Below are 17566 nucleotides of genomic sequence, written 5' to 3'. Positions count from 1 at the left end.
ACGTCGTAGAGGAAGATGAAGCTCTAGAAGGAGGTTGCGAAGCCATGTAGTTTCAGCAACATCATTTGCTACCCCCCGGTATTCAGCTTCAGCGTTGGATCGAGAAACTGTTGCCTGATGTTTGGATGACCAGGAGATGAGGTTGTCACCAAGAAAGACGCAGTAACCCGAAGTCGATCGACGAGAGTCAGGGCATCCCGCCCAGTCAGCATCAGAGTATGTCGTTAATCCAGAAGTAGTGGAGACCGAGATAAATAAACCGTGATGAATTGTGCCCTGAAGATAGCGAATGATTCGCTTAAGGGCCTGCATGTGAGGCTCTCGTGGGTCGTGCATGAATAAACATACCTGTTGAACTGCATATGAAATATCTGGCCGGGTGAAGGTGAGGTACTGTAATGCTCCATCCAGGCTTCTGTATAGAGTAGGATCCTTAATCGCAGGACTTGAAGTAGCACTGAGCTTGGAGTTGGTGTCGACCGGAGTAGCCACTGGGTTACATTGTGTCATGGAGGCACGAGCAATGATGTCCTGAGCATATAATGACTGAGACAAATATAACCCTGAAGATGATCGAGTGACAGTAATACCCAGAAAATGATGTAGCGGTCCAAGATCAGACATAGCAAATTCCCGTTTCATTAGATCAATGAAGCGGTTTAGGAGAGTATTGTTAGAGGCAGTCAAAACAATATCATCTACATAAAGCAGTAAATATGCCGTATCTGAGCCGGATTGATAAACAAAGAGAGATGGGTCACACACACTGCCACGAAAACCACAATTAGTAATAAACTTGGCAAACCTCTGAAACCACGCACGTGGAGCCTGCTTGAGACCATATAGGGATCTGCGTAGTCGACATACATAATCAGGGTGAGCAGAATCAACAAATCCCGGAGGCTGATGCATGTAAACTGTCTCAGTCAGGTCACCATGGAGAAAAGCATTCTTAACATCTAGTTGGTGAATTGGCCAAGAATGCGAAGTAGCAATAGTACGAATAGTAGCAGGTTTGAAAACCGGACTAAACGTTTCAAAACAATCAACCCCAACCTGCTGAGATTCACCATTAGCAACAAGACGTGCCTTGTGTCGCTGTAGAGAACCATCGCCATTATATTTGTGACGAAATAGCCACATGGAACGAATAACATGAGCATCACGTGGTCGTGGCACAAGTTAGAATTATACTTGTGTCGCTCTGATACCATGTTAGATTACTGCATACAACTCAAACCAATTGGCAATGAGTGGAGAGGTCCATAGGATTATAAATCGCAGGATCTTAGATTTCCTAAACAATGTGGGACTAATAATCTCAACACATGTAGTCCAAAGTAAGCAAACAAGTATTCAAGTGGTTTTGCGAGTTTAAAACTCTTGTGAGCCAGGTTTCGATGGAAAGAAAGGCTAATGCCTAAATGTATAGTCACCCAATGCAGTGCAAGTGCAACACAAAGTGCACTCAAAGTAAAGTGAAATGGAGCAGCCAAGATTCCTGCAATAACCAAAATGAGAAGGGAAAATCTCACTCTGTCAAAAAAAAAAAAAAAAAATCAAAAGAGGAAAACTAAGCTCATGAATCAATGAGAAGAGCTTGTAAGTACAGATACACACATCAATATAGCAATTAGGCAGGCTATCTGCCCATATATGCTATGGTCTATTAGAACATATACATTTGCTATGCATCATGGAACTTATTGCAATAATCCTATTACAGTACTTAAGTTTACAAAGAAAACCCAAATCCTCACTTACTAAAGGTAATCAATAGATTGAATTAGTGCAACTTTTCGGTTTGAGGAAATTCATTATGATTTTCGTGAGACAATTTAAACTTCTGAATCTCTGTAGGGACTTTGACATTTGATGCTAATCCAAGATACTCAAGCAGCTTTATATCGTACCAAGGCGCGTCAATCTGCCACCATTCGAGCCCTAACCGAGCTGAGAACTCAAAGGCATGATGGTTGTTGTGCCAACCTTCTCCATGTCCTAATAAGCCTACCATCCAATTTTTCCTGGATAAGTCGTTGGTTTTCCATGGCTTTCCCCCCATGTATGGCACATTGAATTCACCACGAATGTGAAATGGTACCCTAATGTTGTTCGTACATCCTATACACATAATCAAAAATATATTTCATATTTCTGTATAAATATGTAAGATTGAAAGCAAAGATATATGTGGCACAAGTTTGTAGCAGTAATCTTTCCGCAGACAGCTTACTTATTCGAACTTACCATTCCCCAAATAAGGTGGGATAAGCCTTCTACGGTGTACAACAACAGTGCAAGGCCAACTAGATGAAGGTAGTAGGTCTTTTCAAGGAACCTGTAGTAGGCTTGTTTCTGTAAATGTTGCAACTGTAACAATAAAACACTAAAAGAAGATGTGAAGAAGTTAGAAATAAAATTTCTGAAAGGTAAATAAACACTCAATTGATAGTAAACAGAGGACAAAGTCACGTGTTCAACACGCTTTCCTTAACATAATAGTTGACCGGTACGCCTCAAGAATGAGTGATGTCTATACCCTGTGGTCAAGTTGTATCCAGGATAAAACTGCCCATTGCAAGTATTGTTAGCACTATAATACTTGCCCACTCATATGAACTCAACAACAATGGCACAGAAGAAATGAAAAATACCACACATAGGGAGAGAGACGAAAAGAAGAGGATAGTAGCTCTTCTGGACACAAATTAGAATGAAGAAACCAGAAGGTTTATATAGTAGAGAAGAGAGATAATCGATAATAATGTGCATTAAGAGTGAATTAAAGAGAATATAATTTTGTAATAAAACCAAAATAAATTTTCATTAATTCAAGATTTTCCAAAATGGTAAAAACAGTTACGCAATTAACTGCACATTATGTCGACATAAAAAACAAAAACGGAAATAAATAAATCCTCTCCAAGTCATACGCCCTCACATTAAATACAAAATTTATTTTGATATTAAAATATTTAAAAAAATATTTCAAAAGAATTTTGTCCAAAAAGGTAGGTCTTGTTAACCTATATCCACGGCGCAAGAACGAGCCCAAGTCCAAAACTCAAGCCTTAGTGGAAATAAATATTGTTTATCCCACCCGTTCCACCCACATTGTTTGTCTAACAATCCATAATGGAATAGTTAATAGTGGAGCTCCTCTTTAGTTATACCCTATGTAGAACTAAATGTCATATTTCATTCACTCATAAGAAAATGAGCAAGTGCCCTTAGAGACTCAAAGGTCCTAAGTTCCATTCCCACCAAGACTACAAAACCGAAACAATAAAACTCATTTCTCCAACAATCCCCCACATTAATGAAATATCGATAAAAATCAGAAAACAGAAAGCGACAAATACCACTTAGGCAATAGGTGTCCATGAGGTCTTGAACCTTTGCTTAGTGAGAAATTGTCGGAACTACTTGATGGACAGTGAACGCGATGTCTTGAACTGCCATCATTTGGTGTAATCCGCGATAATAACCACACGTGATATCTCTCTAGGTGCTGTCAAGTTCGTGCCGTTGTGTCCTTTTTGGCCCTAGAAAAATCCCGTTCCATCAAGAGTGTTTACTGCTACACCCCACTTCAATCTTAAATTGAAACTACAGAGCTCATTAAGACTTAATGGAAAGTCATCCTTCACATGCAGTCACACTATCACGTCTACACCATAGGGAAGGGACAGAGAATGAAATTCTATGATAGTGTTTACCTAGACCCACCACAAATTAGTTGTCTCATTCAAAACCTTGATCTTGGGATCTCCAGTCAGCAAGGTTGAGTATCCTTCATGGAAAGTTTATTTAATGAGCTTAAGCCCCATCCCCTTTGATGCGTAATTAACTATCTCTTTGGACAAACCTTTCGTCAAAGGGTCTGCGATATTCTCCTTTGACATAATCCAATCAATGTAAATAACGCCAATTGAGATTAATTATTCTTAGCTTTAGCTATTACATCTTGGCTAACACAAAGTATAGATATAGCTGGCACAGGCCTATGCAGAGAGGAATGTCTTCTAAAAAGCATCTTAGTCACTCGGACCCCTCTCGTGCTTTATCTAACGTAATACTCTCAAATTCCATAGTGAATTTGAACAAAACATGTCTGTTTGGAAATCTTCCAAAAACATACCCTCAAACTAGAGTGAAAATATATCCACTCGTAGACTTGGACTCCTCTGAGCCCGATATCCAGTTTGCATCACAAAATCCCTCAAGGACGGAAGGGTACCCTTCATAATTCAAACAAAAGGTCAAACTGTATTTCAAATACCTCAACACTCTAAAAAGTGCATTCCAATGTTCCTACCCTGGATTACAAGTATACCTACTTAACCTACTCACAACATAAGCAATGTCTGGCCTAGTACAGTTCATCAAATACATTAAACTTCCTATAACTCGTGAGTATTCAAGTTGTGACACTCCATTACCCTTATTCTTTGTGAGTCTACAACAAGGATCATATGGAGTATGAGCAGGTTTGCAATCAAAATGATTGAATTTTCTAAGCGCAGATTCAACATAATGAGATTGACTAAGACTATAACCGTTAGAAGTTCTTCTAATTTTCATCCCTAAGATTACATCTGCGGGGCCTAAGTCTTTCATGTCAAAGTTCTCATTTAGCATGCTCTTAGTGGAATTAATTACTTTCATGTTTGTACCAAGTATAAGCATATCATCAACATACAAGCATACAATTACACAGGCACCATTCACAAGTTTAGTATAGACACACTTGTCAGATTCATTGATTTTAAAACCACTAGAAAACATTACATGATCAAATTTTTCATGCCATTGTTTAGGTGCTTGTTTCAATCCATACAAAGATTTTTTCAGTTTACAAACTTTGTTTTCACAACCTTTCACTACAAAGCCCTCAGGTTGTTCCACGTAAATGTCTTCATCTAATTCATCATGTAGAAAAGCTGTTTTTACATCCATTTGATGTATCTCTAGGTTATGAACCGCAGCTATAGCAATTAACATCCTAATGGAAGTAATTCTCGTAACGGGTGAGTAAGTGTCAAAGAAATCTACACCTTCCTTTTGTTTGTAGCCTTTAACTACTAACCTAGCCTTGTATTTTTGAATAGTTCCATCTAATTTACGTTTCCTCCTGAATATCCATTTACATCCTATGGCCTTGCACCCTGGAGGTAAATCTACTATATCCCATGTATCATTCTCTTTAATGGATTCCATTTCACTAATACTGGACTCTTTCCACCAAGGAGCTTCCGGTGAAGTCATGGATTCTCTATAAGTCTGAGGATCAGACTCTTCTAGTGTTACGAAGTCAGGTCCAAAGGAGGTTTTGATTCTATCCCTTTTACTTCTCATAGGATCAGTTTCTACTTCATCTTCCTCTAAAGGTAAAGTCTGACTGATTGAAGGGACATCTAGGGGATCAACACCTCTCTTACGAGAGTCAGTTTTCAAAGGAAAAACATTTTCAAAAAACACGACATCTCTAGACTCCATAATAGTATTCACACCAATTTCAGAAATTTCAGAACTCACAACCATAAATCTATATGCAGGAGTATGCTTAGGATACCCTGTGAAGACACAGTCAACAGTTTTGAGTCCTACCTTGGTTGCTTTAGGTTTAGGGATCTGAACCTTAGCCAAACACCCCCACATTTTGAAGTATGCAAAAGAAGGTTGTCTATCTTTCCACAATTCATATGGAGTTTTATCTGATCATTTAAAGGGTATTCTATTCAGGATATAGCAGGATGAGAGGACAGCTTCCTCCCACAAGTTCGAAGGTAATCCTGAACTAATTAACATGGTATTCATCATCTCCTTAATGGTACGGTTCTTACGTTCATCTACCCCATTAGACTGAGGTGAAATAAGGAGGGGTAACTTCGTGTATTAAGCCAGTTTATATACAAAAATCTCCTATAAGAATTTTATACTTACCACCACGGTCAAACCTAACTGTTTTAATGGTATTATTTAATGGTTTTCAACTTCTAGTTTATATATCTTAGAGGCTTTAAAGGCATCATCCTTACCTCTAAGAAAATATAAATGACAATACCTCGTACAATCGTCTATAAAAGTAACAAACCATTTCTTACCACTTCTAGTTTGAACGGATTTCAAGTCAACTAGGTCCGAGTGAATTAATTCTAAGGGTTTATAATTTCTATGAACATTTTTTCTAAAAAGGTTTTTCTAGCATATTTTGATTCTATGCAAATTTCACATTTGTGTTCTTTTTCCAAACTCAATTTGGGTATGCAACCTACATTAGCTAGTTTATGCATTGACTTTTAATTTAATCTAAGTCTACCATGCAAAACATTCAAACACACACAAAAAATTAGAAATGTTCACTTCATCAATTTTCCTTTAAGCTTATATAAACCCTAAGTCATATAACCGATGCCTGAAAAATCATTTCCCTTAGTTATAACAAGTTTTCCAAATTTAATTAAGATCTTCAATCTTTTACCATCTACAACAGAACAAGATATAAGATTCTTGCATATGCTCGGAACATGAAAACTTTATTCAATGCGAGAATATTACAGATATGATCTTCTGCTCGACCTTTCCCTTTTATGCAACCTCTGTCGCATATGAGTTACTCATATAAAGTTTCTCGACATCCCCTATCCTCTAATAGGAGGTGAACAAGTCTCTGTTTCAACAAACATGCTTAGTGGCTCCAAAGTCCACCCATCATATCTCACACTGGTTATTAAAATAACTTCGGACATCATGCCACTGAACTCGTGCTAGTTTGTTTTCAACTAAATTAGCATTAACTTTCTCCTAATTAAGGTTTTACGTTGTCTACAATTACTGCCATTTGACCAGGAATTTTACTAACAAAACAATCACCCTTAATTGAAGTAATGCTAGATTTAGGTCTACGAAACATACCTTTCTTACAAGAGCTATGCATAGTGTTGCATTTGACGTTCTCACCTTTGCCATCTTTGGAAGATTTATTTTCAGCCACATGCGCCTATTAGCCATGTCCCTTATAGATGGCACCTTTATTCACAAAACACAATTCCGAATCAGAAAGTATACTATGAATTTTGAAGATAACATCTGGATTTACAAACTTCGTTTGAACCACCATTTCAAAAAACTCATGGTTACCCCATAAAAACTAATATTGTCAACAACAAATTTCTGCTCGTCAGAATTTTTCAGGAACATTTCTCTGTTTTGTAAAATATCGAAAAAATACTTTTACAACTCCAAAAATTCTGAAATTTTACGTGGGTAACTATGAAGATGTCTACTACATTATTCCAAAAGGTTTTATCAAAATTCTTTCTAGGTTAAGAGATAAACTCGAAACACTACAGATGACCCAAAAATTCATTTTTTTGCTTTTTCACTCCACAAATAACATCCATGATTGTTGGGTGCTATAATTAAAGACAAGGAACGATCAAATAAACAAAATTTATTGATACTTATCTCCTTTATAATGGAAGTGATCGGATTGACAAACCGGATGAGCTCCACAGAAAATTTTGCAGACCTATCAACATCGTTCTTACCCATTGTTACAGATAGAAATAACTATTGTGTTAAGATTGTTGCAACTGTAACAATAAAACACTAAAAGAAGATGTGAAGAAGTTAGAAATAAAATTTCTGAAAGGTAAATAAACACTCAATTGATAGTAAACAGAGGACAGAGTCACGTATTCAACACGCTGTCCTTAACACAATAGTTGACCGGTACGCCTCAAGAATGAGTGATGCCTATACCCTGTGGTCAAGTTGTATCCAGGATAAAACTGCCCATTGCAAGTATTGTTAGCACTACAATACTTACCCACTCATACGAACTCAACAGCAATGGCATAGAAGAAATGAAAAATACCACACATAGGGAGAGAGACGAAAAGAAGAGGATAGTAGCTCTTCTGGACACAAATTAGAATGAAGAAACCAGAAGGTTTATATAGTGGAGAAGAGAGATAATCGATAATAATGTGCATTAAGAGTGAATTAAAGAGAATATAATTTTATAATAAAACCAAAATAAATTTTCATTAATTCAAGATTTTCCAAAATGGTAAAAACAGTTACGCAATTAACTGCACATTATGTCGACATAAAAACAAAAACGGAAATAAATAAATCCTCTCCAAGTCATACACCCTCACATTAAATACAAAATTTATTTTGATATTAAAATATTTAAAGAAATATTTCAAAAGAATTTTGTCCAAAAAGGTAAGTCTTGTTAACCTATATCCACGACGCAAGAACGAGCCCAAGTCCAAAACTCAAGCCTTAGTGGAAACAAATATTGTTTATCCCACCCGTTCCACCCACATTGTTTGTCTAACTATCAATAATGAAATAGTTAATAGTGGAGCTCTTCTTTAGTTATACCCTATGTAGAACTAAAGGTCATATTTCATTCACTCATAAGAAAATGAGCAAGTACCCTTAAAGACTCAAAGATCCTAAGTTCCATTCCCACCAAAACTACAAAACCGAAACAATAAAACTCATTTTCTCCAACAGTAAATCCATTACATTATTCATTCCTCCACACTGCGGAAAAAAATAGACGAAAAGTTCATTTGAGACACCCTTAAATGCAGAGGCCAAGATCCCAAGGTTGCTAAATATAATAAAATTCAAATATTTGTATGACCATTTTTTTTTCCTTTTTGAAACAGTATGACCATTTTTTGGATGATCAATAAAGTCGAAGCCAATTAATTCTTGGTTTAGGGAGCAATATAGCTATTAAGCCACCACCCCTGATCATTTTAGTAGAAAAGAGTGGAAATTACATTACATCAATGCAAAGTAAGTATATGGAGAGACCGAAACCTTTTCATCGAGATAGTTGTGATGAAAGAGCCAATTGATGTGGCCGAACCAAAATCCTTCAACCGGACTATGTGGATCTCGATCAGAATCTGTGAATTGATGGTGGTGTCGGTGCACGCTAACCCACCACATAGGGTCTCTCTGATGAGAAAGTTCAGGAACAACCATAAAAAAAGAGACAAACAAATCAACACACAACGAAATTCAGGGTTATGAAAAGAGATGCTTGCCAAACTGTGCAGCATGTAGTCCAAAGTAAGCAAACAAGTATTCAAGTGGTTTTATGAGTTTAAAACTCTTGTGAGCAAGGTTTCTATGGAAACAAAGACTAACGCCTAAATGTAAAGTCACCCAGTGCAACACAAGTGAAACCCAAAGTGCATTCCGAGTAAAGTGATAAGGAGCAGCTAAGACAGCTGCAATCCCCAAAAAGAGTATCCCCAGGTTAATGGCATCACTGAAATCCCATATTCTCTTCGAAAGAAACCGCCGCTCTCTCTTCATGTGTAGCAACTGTGCAACTCCCTTTGGATGATAAACAGTCTCTACAGCCTATAGATCTTTTAACTTTACTTACGTGCCTTTTATGAAATATGCAATATATTTCAGTATGAAGCTATTAGTATTAATTATAGCGGTATTATGTTATCACAACAATAAGCAATGCTAATCTCTAGACAAGGTAGCTGCCAAAACGACTCACAGCGCATGTGATATTGATGGAGCTAAAAGACAAAAATGGGGTGGATGGTTACTTGCACGTAATGGTGTTGGCTGATAATAAATTAAAAGTATATCGTAGATGTGAAGTTTAACTTATACCCACATGTTGCCAAGTTATATAATGTGTCGTTCGGATAATGAAGGATTTAAAACGGAGATAGATACCATACCATTATTTAGATTCGGTAAGGAGTACTTGTTACTTAATACTCTGAATTTGCATGTCACGACTGCCTGGCCTGATCGGTATGAGCAGGTTTGAGGACCGTTAAAGTAGGAATACCATCTCCCGTCTATTTTCTCCCCACTTTGAAAAATATCTAGGCAGTAAGTGTTTTAATTACGTGCACAACACTCCTCCAAAGAGTGTCATGTTCATTTGATTGCTTGATTGGTTAACCGATGACGTTTTCATTATCCTCCGTGTTTGGAAACTCGACCCTGTTAATTAAATTAATGATGGCGTGCACACTCGTTAAGGACTACGCACAAAATCGGACTTTTGTCTTTATAATGGAGAGAAATTAGAAAGTGAGGGAAAAAATGCGCTGATTTGACGACCAAATAAATTGGGAAAAATCGCATGGAAAAAATGAGAGCGGGATCCCAATGGTTCTAGCATTTGGGTCGGTAATGGATAAGTCAACAAGTAGATAAGAAATGCATTGAAATTCTGAAGCAGCCACGTGCTTATACGTAAGATTATCTTGAAATTAGATAATGGGTTGTTCCTCGAAAGACCAAGAAATCAAAAAATCACATATACATTTGCTTATACCTACTCTGCTTGTGATACATATCACCTTTTATAATTTGCTTGGGGACACTGAAATCGTCCCAAAGATTTACTTAGCAATCCAACATCACGAGTGACCTAAAGTTGGACAGTTATTATACTGTATTTTTTTCTGACCATGACCCAAAATCTATGCATGTAACCCAAAATCCATGTAAATATAGGGCTTGGCACAAAATTCGCCGGTATGATCCAGAATACACTAACACCAAGTAATTTTAGCCTGGTAAAATTAGGTTAAACAGTAAATCCAAACCTAAGAACTTTAGAACTCATCCTTTCCGTGTCTTTCACTCTATTATTCATTGTAAACACCAGCAGCTCTATCTCCTCCCCTGTAGCCTATGCATATCAAGTCATACAACCATGAAGAAAACCACGAAAGAAAAGCAAAAACTCTCACAAATGCCAGCACCATCCTCAAGAAATAAAGAAGAAGAAGCAAAAAGGATCGTCAGCCTCCCAGATGATGTGATTCTGCACATCCTCTCAAAGTTACCCGTAAAATCAATATTAACATTCAGGTGCGAAAGCAAACACTGGTGCAACAATTTATTCAAAGACCCAATTCTTGTTAAAACTCACCTCAATCGTAGCATCACAAATCATAACTTCACTTTACTTATTCACTCTACTAAAAGAGAATCTGGGAATGCCATGTTCAAAATTAACTTGGCTGGTTCATCGTCACCTTTATCACCAAAAACTGAGTTTGATGTTAAGATTATCCAGGATCCATTCAAATCTAAAAAGCGTGCTTGTTTTTATAGTTCTTGTAGTGGTTTGGTTTTAATGAATAATCTTTGGAGTGCGGAGGATGGTATTATGCTCTGGAATCCATCTACTGCAGAGATCAAGCAAATACCAAAGCCTTTTAAAGACGATCAAATTGCAACCGGTTTAGCCGTTTTCACTAGTAATGAGTTTACGGGCTAGAGTATAGTCGCATTAACGTTGCTTACAAGATTGTACGAGTCAGGGGACTCTTATTTAAAGGCCGTTATGGGGTTTGCTATGGTTATGAGGTTAAGGTATATACATTAGGACGAACGAATTCTTGGAAGACAATAATACCATATGAGTTCTCTTATGACCTTAGAGGTGTAAATTGGGCTGTGCTACCACGAGCACATCCCAGCACGGCCCAACACGTTAGTTTCATGGACTGTGCTGGGTTAGTCTAATCGGCACAATAGCACAACACATCATGCGGCACGGATAAGCACATCACGTTAAGAAAGCACGTCATAACATGCACAAGTATACCATATAAGAAGGCATAATACATCACATTTTGTGTAAATTTCACAAAAGAGTCACTATTTTAGCTAGTTTTTGACATTTTATGCTAGCTTATTTTTATAACAACACATATAATACCTAAATATTTGGAAAATATATTTCATTTTGACATTTTATGCTAGCTTATTTTTATAACAACACATATAATACCTAGATATTTGGAAAATATATTTCAATATCATTGTTATAATGTCGTTACCTATATTTGACTAGAACATTAATTTACATGACAATGATCCAATTTTATATTGATGGGTTATTTCTTTTTATTGAATAAACTTGTTAATTTTACTTGAAATAATTTCAAATGATATGTTGTCTATTTAGATTCTCGTGATAATGTCCGACTTAATGTATACCATTAAGTGATTTCAAATTATTTATAACACGTGTGCCAGCACGGCACATCACGACCCAGCACGTTTATTCGTGTGCTGTGCCTAGCTTTTGACTAGTAAAGCACATCACGGCACGACACGTTTAAATCGTTGGCACAGCACAGCACGACACATGACACGTGAAACACGCGACTTCGTGTGCCGGGCTGTCCCGGGCCGACACGTTTTACACCTCTATATGACATGAATTTTCATTTTGTTAGATGTTTGGTGGAATTTACGACGAAGATTAGAAGGATTTTGATTGATAATGGAATGGGAAACTAATAGTTTCTACTAAGGGTGCACACGGATCGGTTCGGATCGGTTCTTGCCGAGGCCGAGTACCTGTACCTCCCTAGCCTCAGTTCCAAAATTTTGGACCGGTACATTACCTTGTACCTCGGTTCCGGTACCATTTGGTACACGTACAATACCAGGTGCGGTTCCGGTACCAATCGGTACTTTCTGTCAGAATTACAAACAGATTTTCCTGTCATTTTTCCAGACAAATTAAGTACCTGTTTTACCTGTTTTTCAATATATTAAGAAATATCTCAATCAAAGAACAAAGTAAAAAATACACACACTGACCAAAGTCTTGAAAATCTGAAAAAAGAACAAGTAGCAGTAGCACACAAACAACCAAAGTCTTGAAAATGTGAAAAAAGAACAAGTAGCAGTATCACACAAACACACACACTGACCAACACAAAACTGTCCTAACCAACACAAACAATACACTGGTGGTGGCATTATCAAGTAGCAGACTAGCAGTAGCAATGACTGCACAGTGGTGGCAAATGGCAATGGCAATGACAAATACAAAGTCTTGAGTCTTGATCTTCTACTCCATGGCAGTAACACTTGTGGTGGCATTATTGTTGATAGGACCAAGTAACGCTGCAAAAACAAGTAATAGCAGTTAGTAACTATTAGTCTATGTCTATTACTTCCAAACACAAGTAATAATGTAATATGTATATCAGTATACGTTAGTAACTTAGTATGTTACCTTCTTCAAGTTCCATATTTTCATCTGGTATGTGAATGATATCCACAGAGAACACAACAACAAATTAAGAACTAACATGGTAAAAAGCAAAGCATAAGTTTCAGTAAGTGAATGATACAAAGCAAAGCAGAAGTTTCAGTAAAAAACCATAGTAAATATCTATCACAAAAACAAAGCCAAAGTGCCAAAAATCAGTTCACAAAAATTTATATATATATATTTACAAAAAAAGGAAATAAGTACCGTTGTTATAACAAAGCTACACAGAAATAACAACTGCCTTAGCCAAGAGTACATCTAAGAATAAGACATTCCACAAGGGACAGAGATTTAATTCAACTGCTTGCGCAAACACATCACTCTTGCATTGAAAACTACAGGTACGGTCATGCTCATCAATATTTCATTCCAAATAAATTACTTACATAGACTTGTTTATCATTTAAATTTCACTTTAGAACTTCATCAAACACAAAACATGCACCATATTCTATAGGCTCAAACCCAATTTTTTGAAGAACAAAAAATTCATTTAATTCACAAATTAAAATGATGATCAGTGAATACAATTTTAAAACCAAATTCAAAGTATGTGTTTCATATGAACTAAAAAATAATGAAAAATCAAAAGATTAAGAAGATAGAATTCTTACCGGTTTGGTGGAAATACAATCCAAGCAAAATCAATCAACTCTTGTAGAGTAAGAAGAAATCCTTTTGATATCTTAATTACAAATCTGATCCAATATCAAGGAAGGTAGAATTATTAGATGGAATAAAAAAATGTATCACCAGTAATTAATTTGGTAAACAATACAAACCAACACTACTTCAAAACTCTAGGTTCCAAAAATCAAAATAGGAGAACTGAATCAACTGATTCAACACTTACCCTTGGTTAACAATTTCTGCTTCTTCTTCTGGATCGAGAGGTGGTAAGTAATGGAGTTAACAATGGAGAAGAGAAGATTCAGAAGTCTCGTCCCTGTAATGGAGTTCTTCACTTCTTCTCTTTCTCAAAGAGAGAGGAGACGGAAAAAAAAGAAAGGAAAATGAGAAGAGAAACCGTAGCCCTATAATGTTCGATTATATACAACCCTTTAATCTAACGGCTATTACTGATTTATTATCCCCTAAATCTAACGACTACTACTACTCGGTACATTCGGTCCGGGACGGCACGAGACTTGGATGGACCGTGTACCTGTACCCCCAGAGGCCGGTTCCTATTTTTTGGACCGGTACCTGTACCCCCTTCCTCGGTTCGGTACAACAACAGGTACGGTTCCACCGGTTCCGGGAGGGTCCATCGGTCCGGTTCGGTTACTGTGCACCCTTAGTTTCTACACACTCTATTTTCTTTTGATTTCTTTCTTCATAATCATTTATCTCTCTACACATGGTCAATATAAGACCATATAGAGAAGATGACATGTGGACATCTATTGTCCATACAATTCTACTACTACTTATATTCTTACGCTCCTATTACATTTGAACATTACATTAACACTCAACAATCTCCTCCTTAACGTGATGTTCTACAACTCCAAGTAATTCCCTGAAGTTTTGGAACTTTCCTTTGGGAAGTACCTTGGTGAATATGCCCGCCAATTGGTCTTCCGTCTTGCAATACTTGAGTTCTATCCACCATCTTCAACCGCTTCTCGAATGAAGTGATACTTGAGTTTTATGTGCCTTGCTCTACAATGCTCAACCGAATTTTTGGACATAGCAATTGCGGATTTGTTGTCACAAAAAATTAAGGTTCCTTCATCTTGCTTCTCTTGAATATCTTCCATAATTCTTCTTAGCCATACAACATGAGATGTAGCTATTGATGCCGAAATGTACTCCTCTTCCGCCGTGGACAGAGCTACGGTTTCTTGCTTCTTTTATGCCCATGTGAATATATCCGAACCAAGAGAAAACGCATATGTACTCTTCATGTCATCAATACATCCTCCCAAGTCGCTATCACAATAGCCAACTAATTTGACATCCAAATTTCTTGAATACATGATTCCAAAATTCATTGTTCCTTGTATGTACCTCAACAACCTCTTTGCCGCGCCAAGATGTAAATGACTAGGTGAACTCATGAACCTAGAAAGCATACTTGAAGCGAACATGATGTTGGGTCTTGTATGTGTAAGATACAACAAGTTTCCAATAAGACCTCTATAATAAGTCTCATCAACTTTTCTTCCTCCATCATGTTTCTTGAGTTTCTCATTCACTACAAGTGGTGTAGATGTGGGGTTACAATCAAGCATATCAAATTTCTTCAACACCTTTTCGGCATACTTGCTTTGAGAAATGAACACTCCATCTTCACTTTGATGAACTTCTATACCAAGGAATTACTTGAGCAAACCAATGTCACTCATCTCATATTTCATCATCATTTGTCTCTTGAATTTCTCAATCATATGAGCATCATTACCCGTAAAGATAAGATTATCAACATACAAGGCAACGATGAGAATAGACGTACCTTTTGTCTTCACATATAGTGTAGGCTCACTCTTGATTTTGTTGAAGTTTTTCCTTTTGAAGTATCCATCTATCTCACTATACCAAGCTCTTTGTGCTTGCGTTAGGCCATACAAACCTTTCTTCAACTTGTATACCTTATCTTTTTCTCCTTCCACCACAAAACCTTGTGGTTGTTCTACATAAACTTCTTCATGGAGTTCTCCATTCAAAAATGCCGATTTGACATCAAGTTGATAAAGTAACCAATCTCTTTGAGAAGCGATAGCAATCACGGCTCTAATGATGTCAAGACGAGCAACCGGTGCAAAAGTCTCATTGTAGTCGATGCCGGGTTGTTGCGAGTATCCCTTTGCCACCAACCTTGCTTTGTGCCTTTGAACCGATCCATCCGCATTGTGCTTCACCTTGTAGATCCACTTCACACCAATAAATTCTTTGTTACTCGGCCTTGCTACTTTCTCCCATGTGTCGTTATCATTAATGATAACAACTTCTTCTTCCATGTCTTTTATCCATACCGGTTCTTTTGATGCTTCTTCAAAATTTTCTGGTTCAACCGTACAAGAGTTGCATATTTCATACTCTTCACTCAACCTATGCATCTTCTTTGGTGCCGATGGTGGTGATGTTGATGCACTAGTACTTGGAGACATACTTGGAGATGCTCCTTGTCTTGTATTTGGAGGTGTTTGAGGTAGTTCTTCCTTATTTTCTTCACCTTCTTCAACTTCATTTGTTGCTGAATTTTCTTGTTATTCATCAAGAATAACGGTTCTCTTCTCTATTTTACCTTCTTCCCAATTCCATGAAGTTCCTTCATCAAACAAGACATCACGACTTGTAATCATTGTGTTGTTCTTCAAGCTAAACAACCTATAACCTTTTGATTGGAGGTTATAGCCTAGAAATACACATTTCTCACTTGATTCATCAAGCTTTGTTCTCTTCACTTTAGGAATTTGAGAATAACACACACTACCAAAAACTTTGAGATGTCTTACCGATGGCTTTCTCCCACTCCATGCTTCAAAAGGAGTTTTGTCCCATACGGCTTTTGTTGGATACCTATTCATCAAGTAGACGGCGGTGTTAACGGCTTCGGCCCAAAACTCTTTAGGCACACCCTTCTCATGAATCATGGACTTCGCCATCTCCATCACGGTTTGGTTCTTTCTCTCGGAAACACCATTTTGTTGAGGAGTATAACCCACAGTTAGTTGCCTTTCCAAGCCTTCATCTTCACAAAATTTATCAAACTCTTTGTTGTGGTACTCTTTGCCTCTATCACTTCTTAAAACTTTGATGTAGTGACCACTTTGCTTTTCAACAAGGCTCTTGAACTTCTTGAAGATGCTAAAGACTTCGGAATTTTGTCTCATGAAGTAAACCCAAGTCATACGAGTAAAGTCATCAATGAATAAAATGAAATATATATTACCTCCATGAGTTGGTGTCTTCATTGGTCCACACACATCGGTATGTACCAAACCAAGAAGTTCTTTTGCTCTCCATTCTACATTTTTTGGGAATGGTTGGCGATGTTGTTTCCCAAGTGCACAACCTTCACACACTCCATCCTTGTGGTTGATATGTTTTGGAAGTCCTTGCACCATGTTCTTGTTGGAAAGCACCTTGAGGCTATTGAAATTCAAATGTCCAAGCCTTTTATGCCATAACCATGTTTCATCAATGGTTTCCATCCTTAATGCAACATTTTTTTGCTTTTCAAACACAATTGGAAAGCTTCTATTTTTCTCAATCTTGATGTTCTTCATGACTTGTCTCTTGTTATTGTGCTTCTTGTCATAAATGGTGCAATATCCATCTTCAAAATGGACGGCGTACCCAAGCTCCACAAGTTTCCCAATACTAAGCAAATTTTGTGCCAAGTCCGGAACATATAACACATCTCTAATGTATTTTGCTCCATTGATAGTTTGCACACAAATGGTACCTCTTCCGTTAGCTTGAACCATATTTCCATCCCCCATCTTCACAAGA

At 37.2% G+C, this 17566-nt stretch overlaps 1 protein-coding gene and 1 long non-coding RNA gene across 3 annotated transcripts; both read right to left on the bottom strand.

Moving 5' to 3' along the window:
* Positions 1-1568: 1568 nt before the first annotated feature.
* On the bottom strand, positions 1569-7652 carry LOC113287034 (acyl-CoA C20 Delta5-desaturase-like). 2 transcript variants are annotated; one of them, XR_003329675.1, is made up of 3 exons: positions 6922-7652; positions 2251-2389; positions 1569-2124 (listed from the first exon to the last, which is right to left on the bottom strand). XR_003329675.1 is itself a non-coding variant. In XM_026535695.1 (3 exons), the coding sequence occupies exons 1-3, from the start codon at positions 7015-7017 to the stop codon at positions 2011-2013; spliced, it is 333 nt and encodes a 110-aa protein (XP_026391480.1). In that variant the 5' UTR covers positions 7018-7652; the 3' UTR covers positions 1569-2010. The 2 variants fall into 2 exon arrangements, 1 of the variants encoding a protein (XP_026391480.1); XM_026535695.1 differs by having other exon boundaries at positions 2251-2373.
* Positions 7653-10271: 2619 nt separating this feature from the next.
* LOC113287043 lies at positions 10272-11334 on the bottom strand. Its single transcript, XR_003329677.1, has 2 exons — positions 10958-11334; positions 10272-10849 (listed from the first exon to the last, which is right to left on the bottom strand). It is a non-coding gene; the product is annotated as an uncharacterized LOC113287043 (long non-coding RNA).
* Between the last annotated feature and the right edge of the window lie 6232 nt (positions 11335-17566).

This window comes from Papaver somniferum, chromosome 1 (assembly GCF_003573695.1).
Source record: "Papaver somniferum cultivar HN1 chromosome 1, ASM357369v1, whole genome shotgun sequence".
NCBI classification, from domain to species: Eukaryota; Viridiplantae; Streptophyta; class Magnoliopsida; order Ranunculales; family Papaveraceae; genus Papaver; species Papaver somniferum.
The sequence above is the reverse complement of the archived record's forward strand: the minus strand, read 5'-3'. Positions and strand labels throughout refer to the sequence as shown.

Coding starts and splice junctions, on each gene's coding strand:
- LOC113287034 (XM_026535695.1), bottom strand. CDS start 7,017: ATGGCTAATAGGCGCATGTGGCTGAAAATAAATCTTCCAAAGATGGCA. Junction 2,374..6,921: donor GCATAGCTCTTGTAAGAAAG/GTATGTTTCGTA, acceptor TTATTGTTACAG/TTGCAACATTTACAGAAACA. Junction 2,125..2,250: donor CCCACCTTATTTGGGGAATG/GTAAGTTCGAAT, acceptor TTATGTGTATAG/GATGTACGAACAACATTAGG.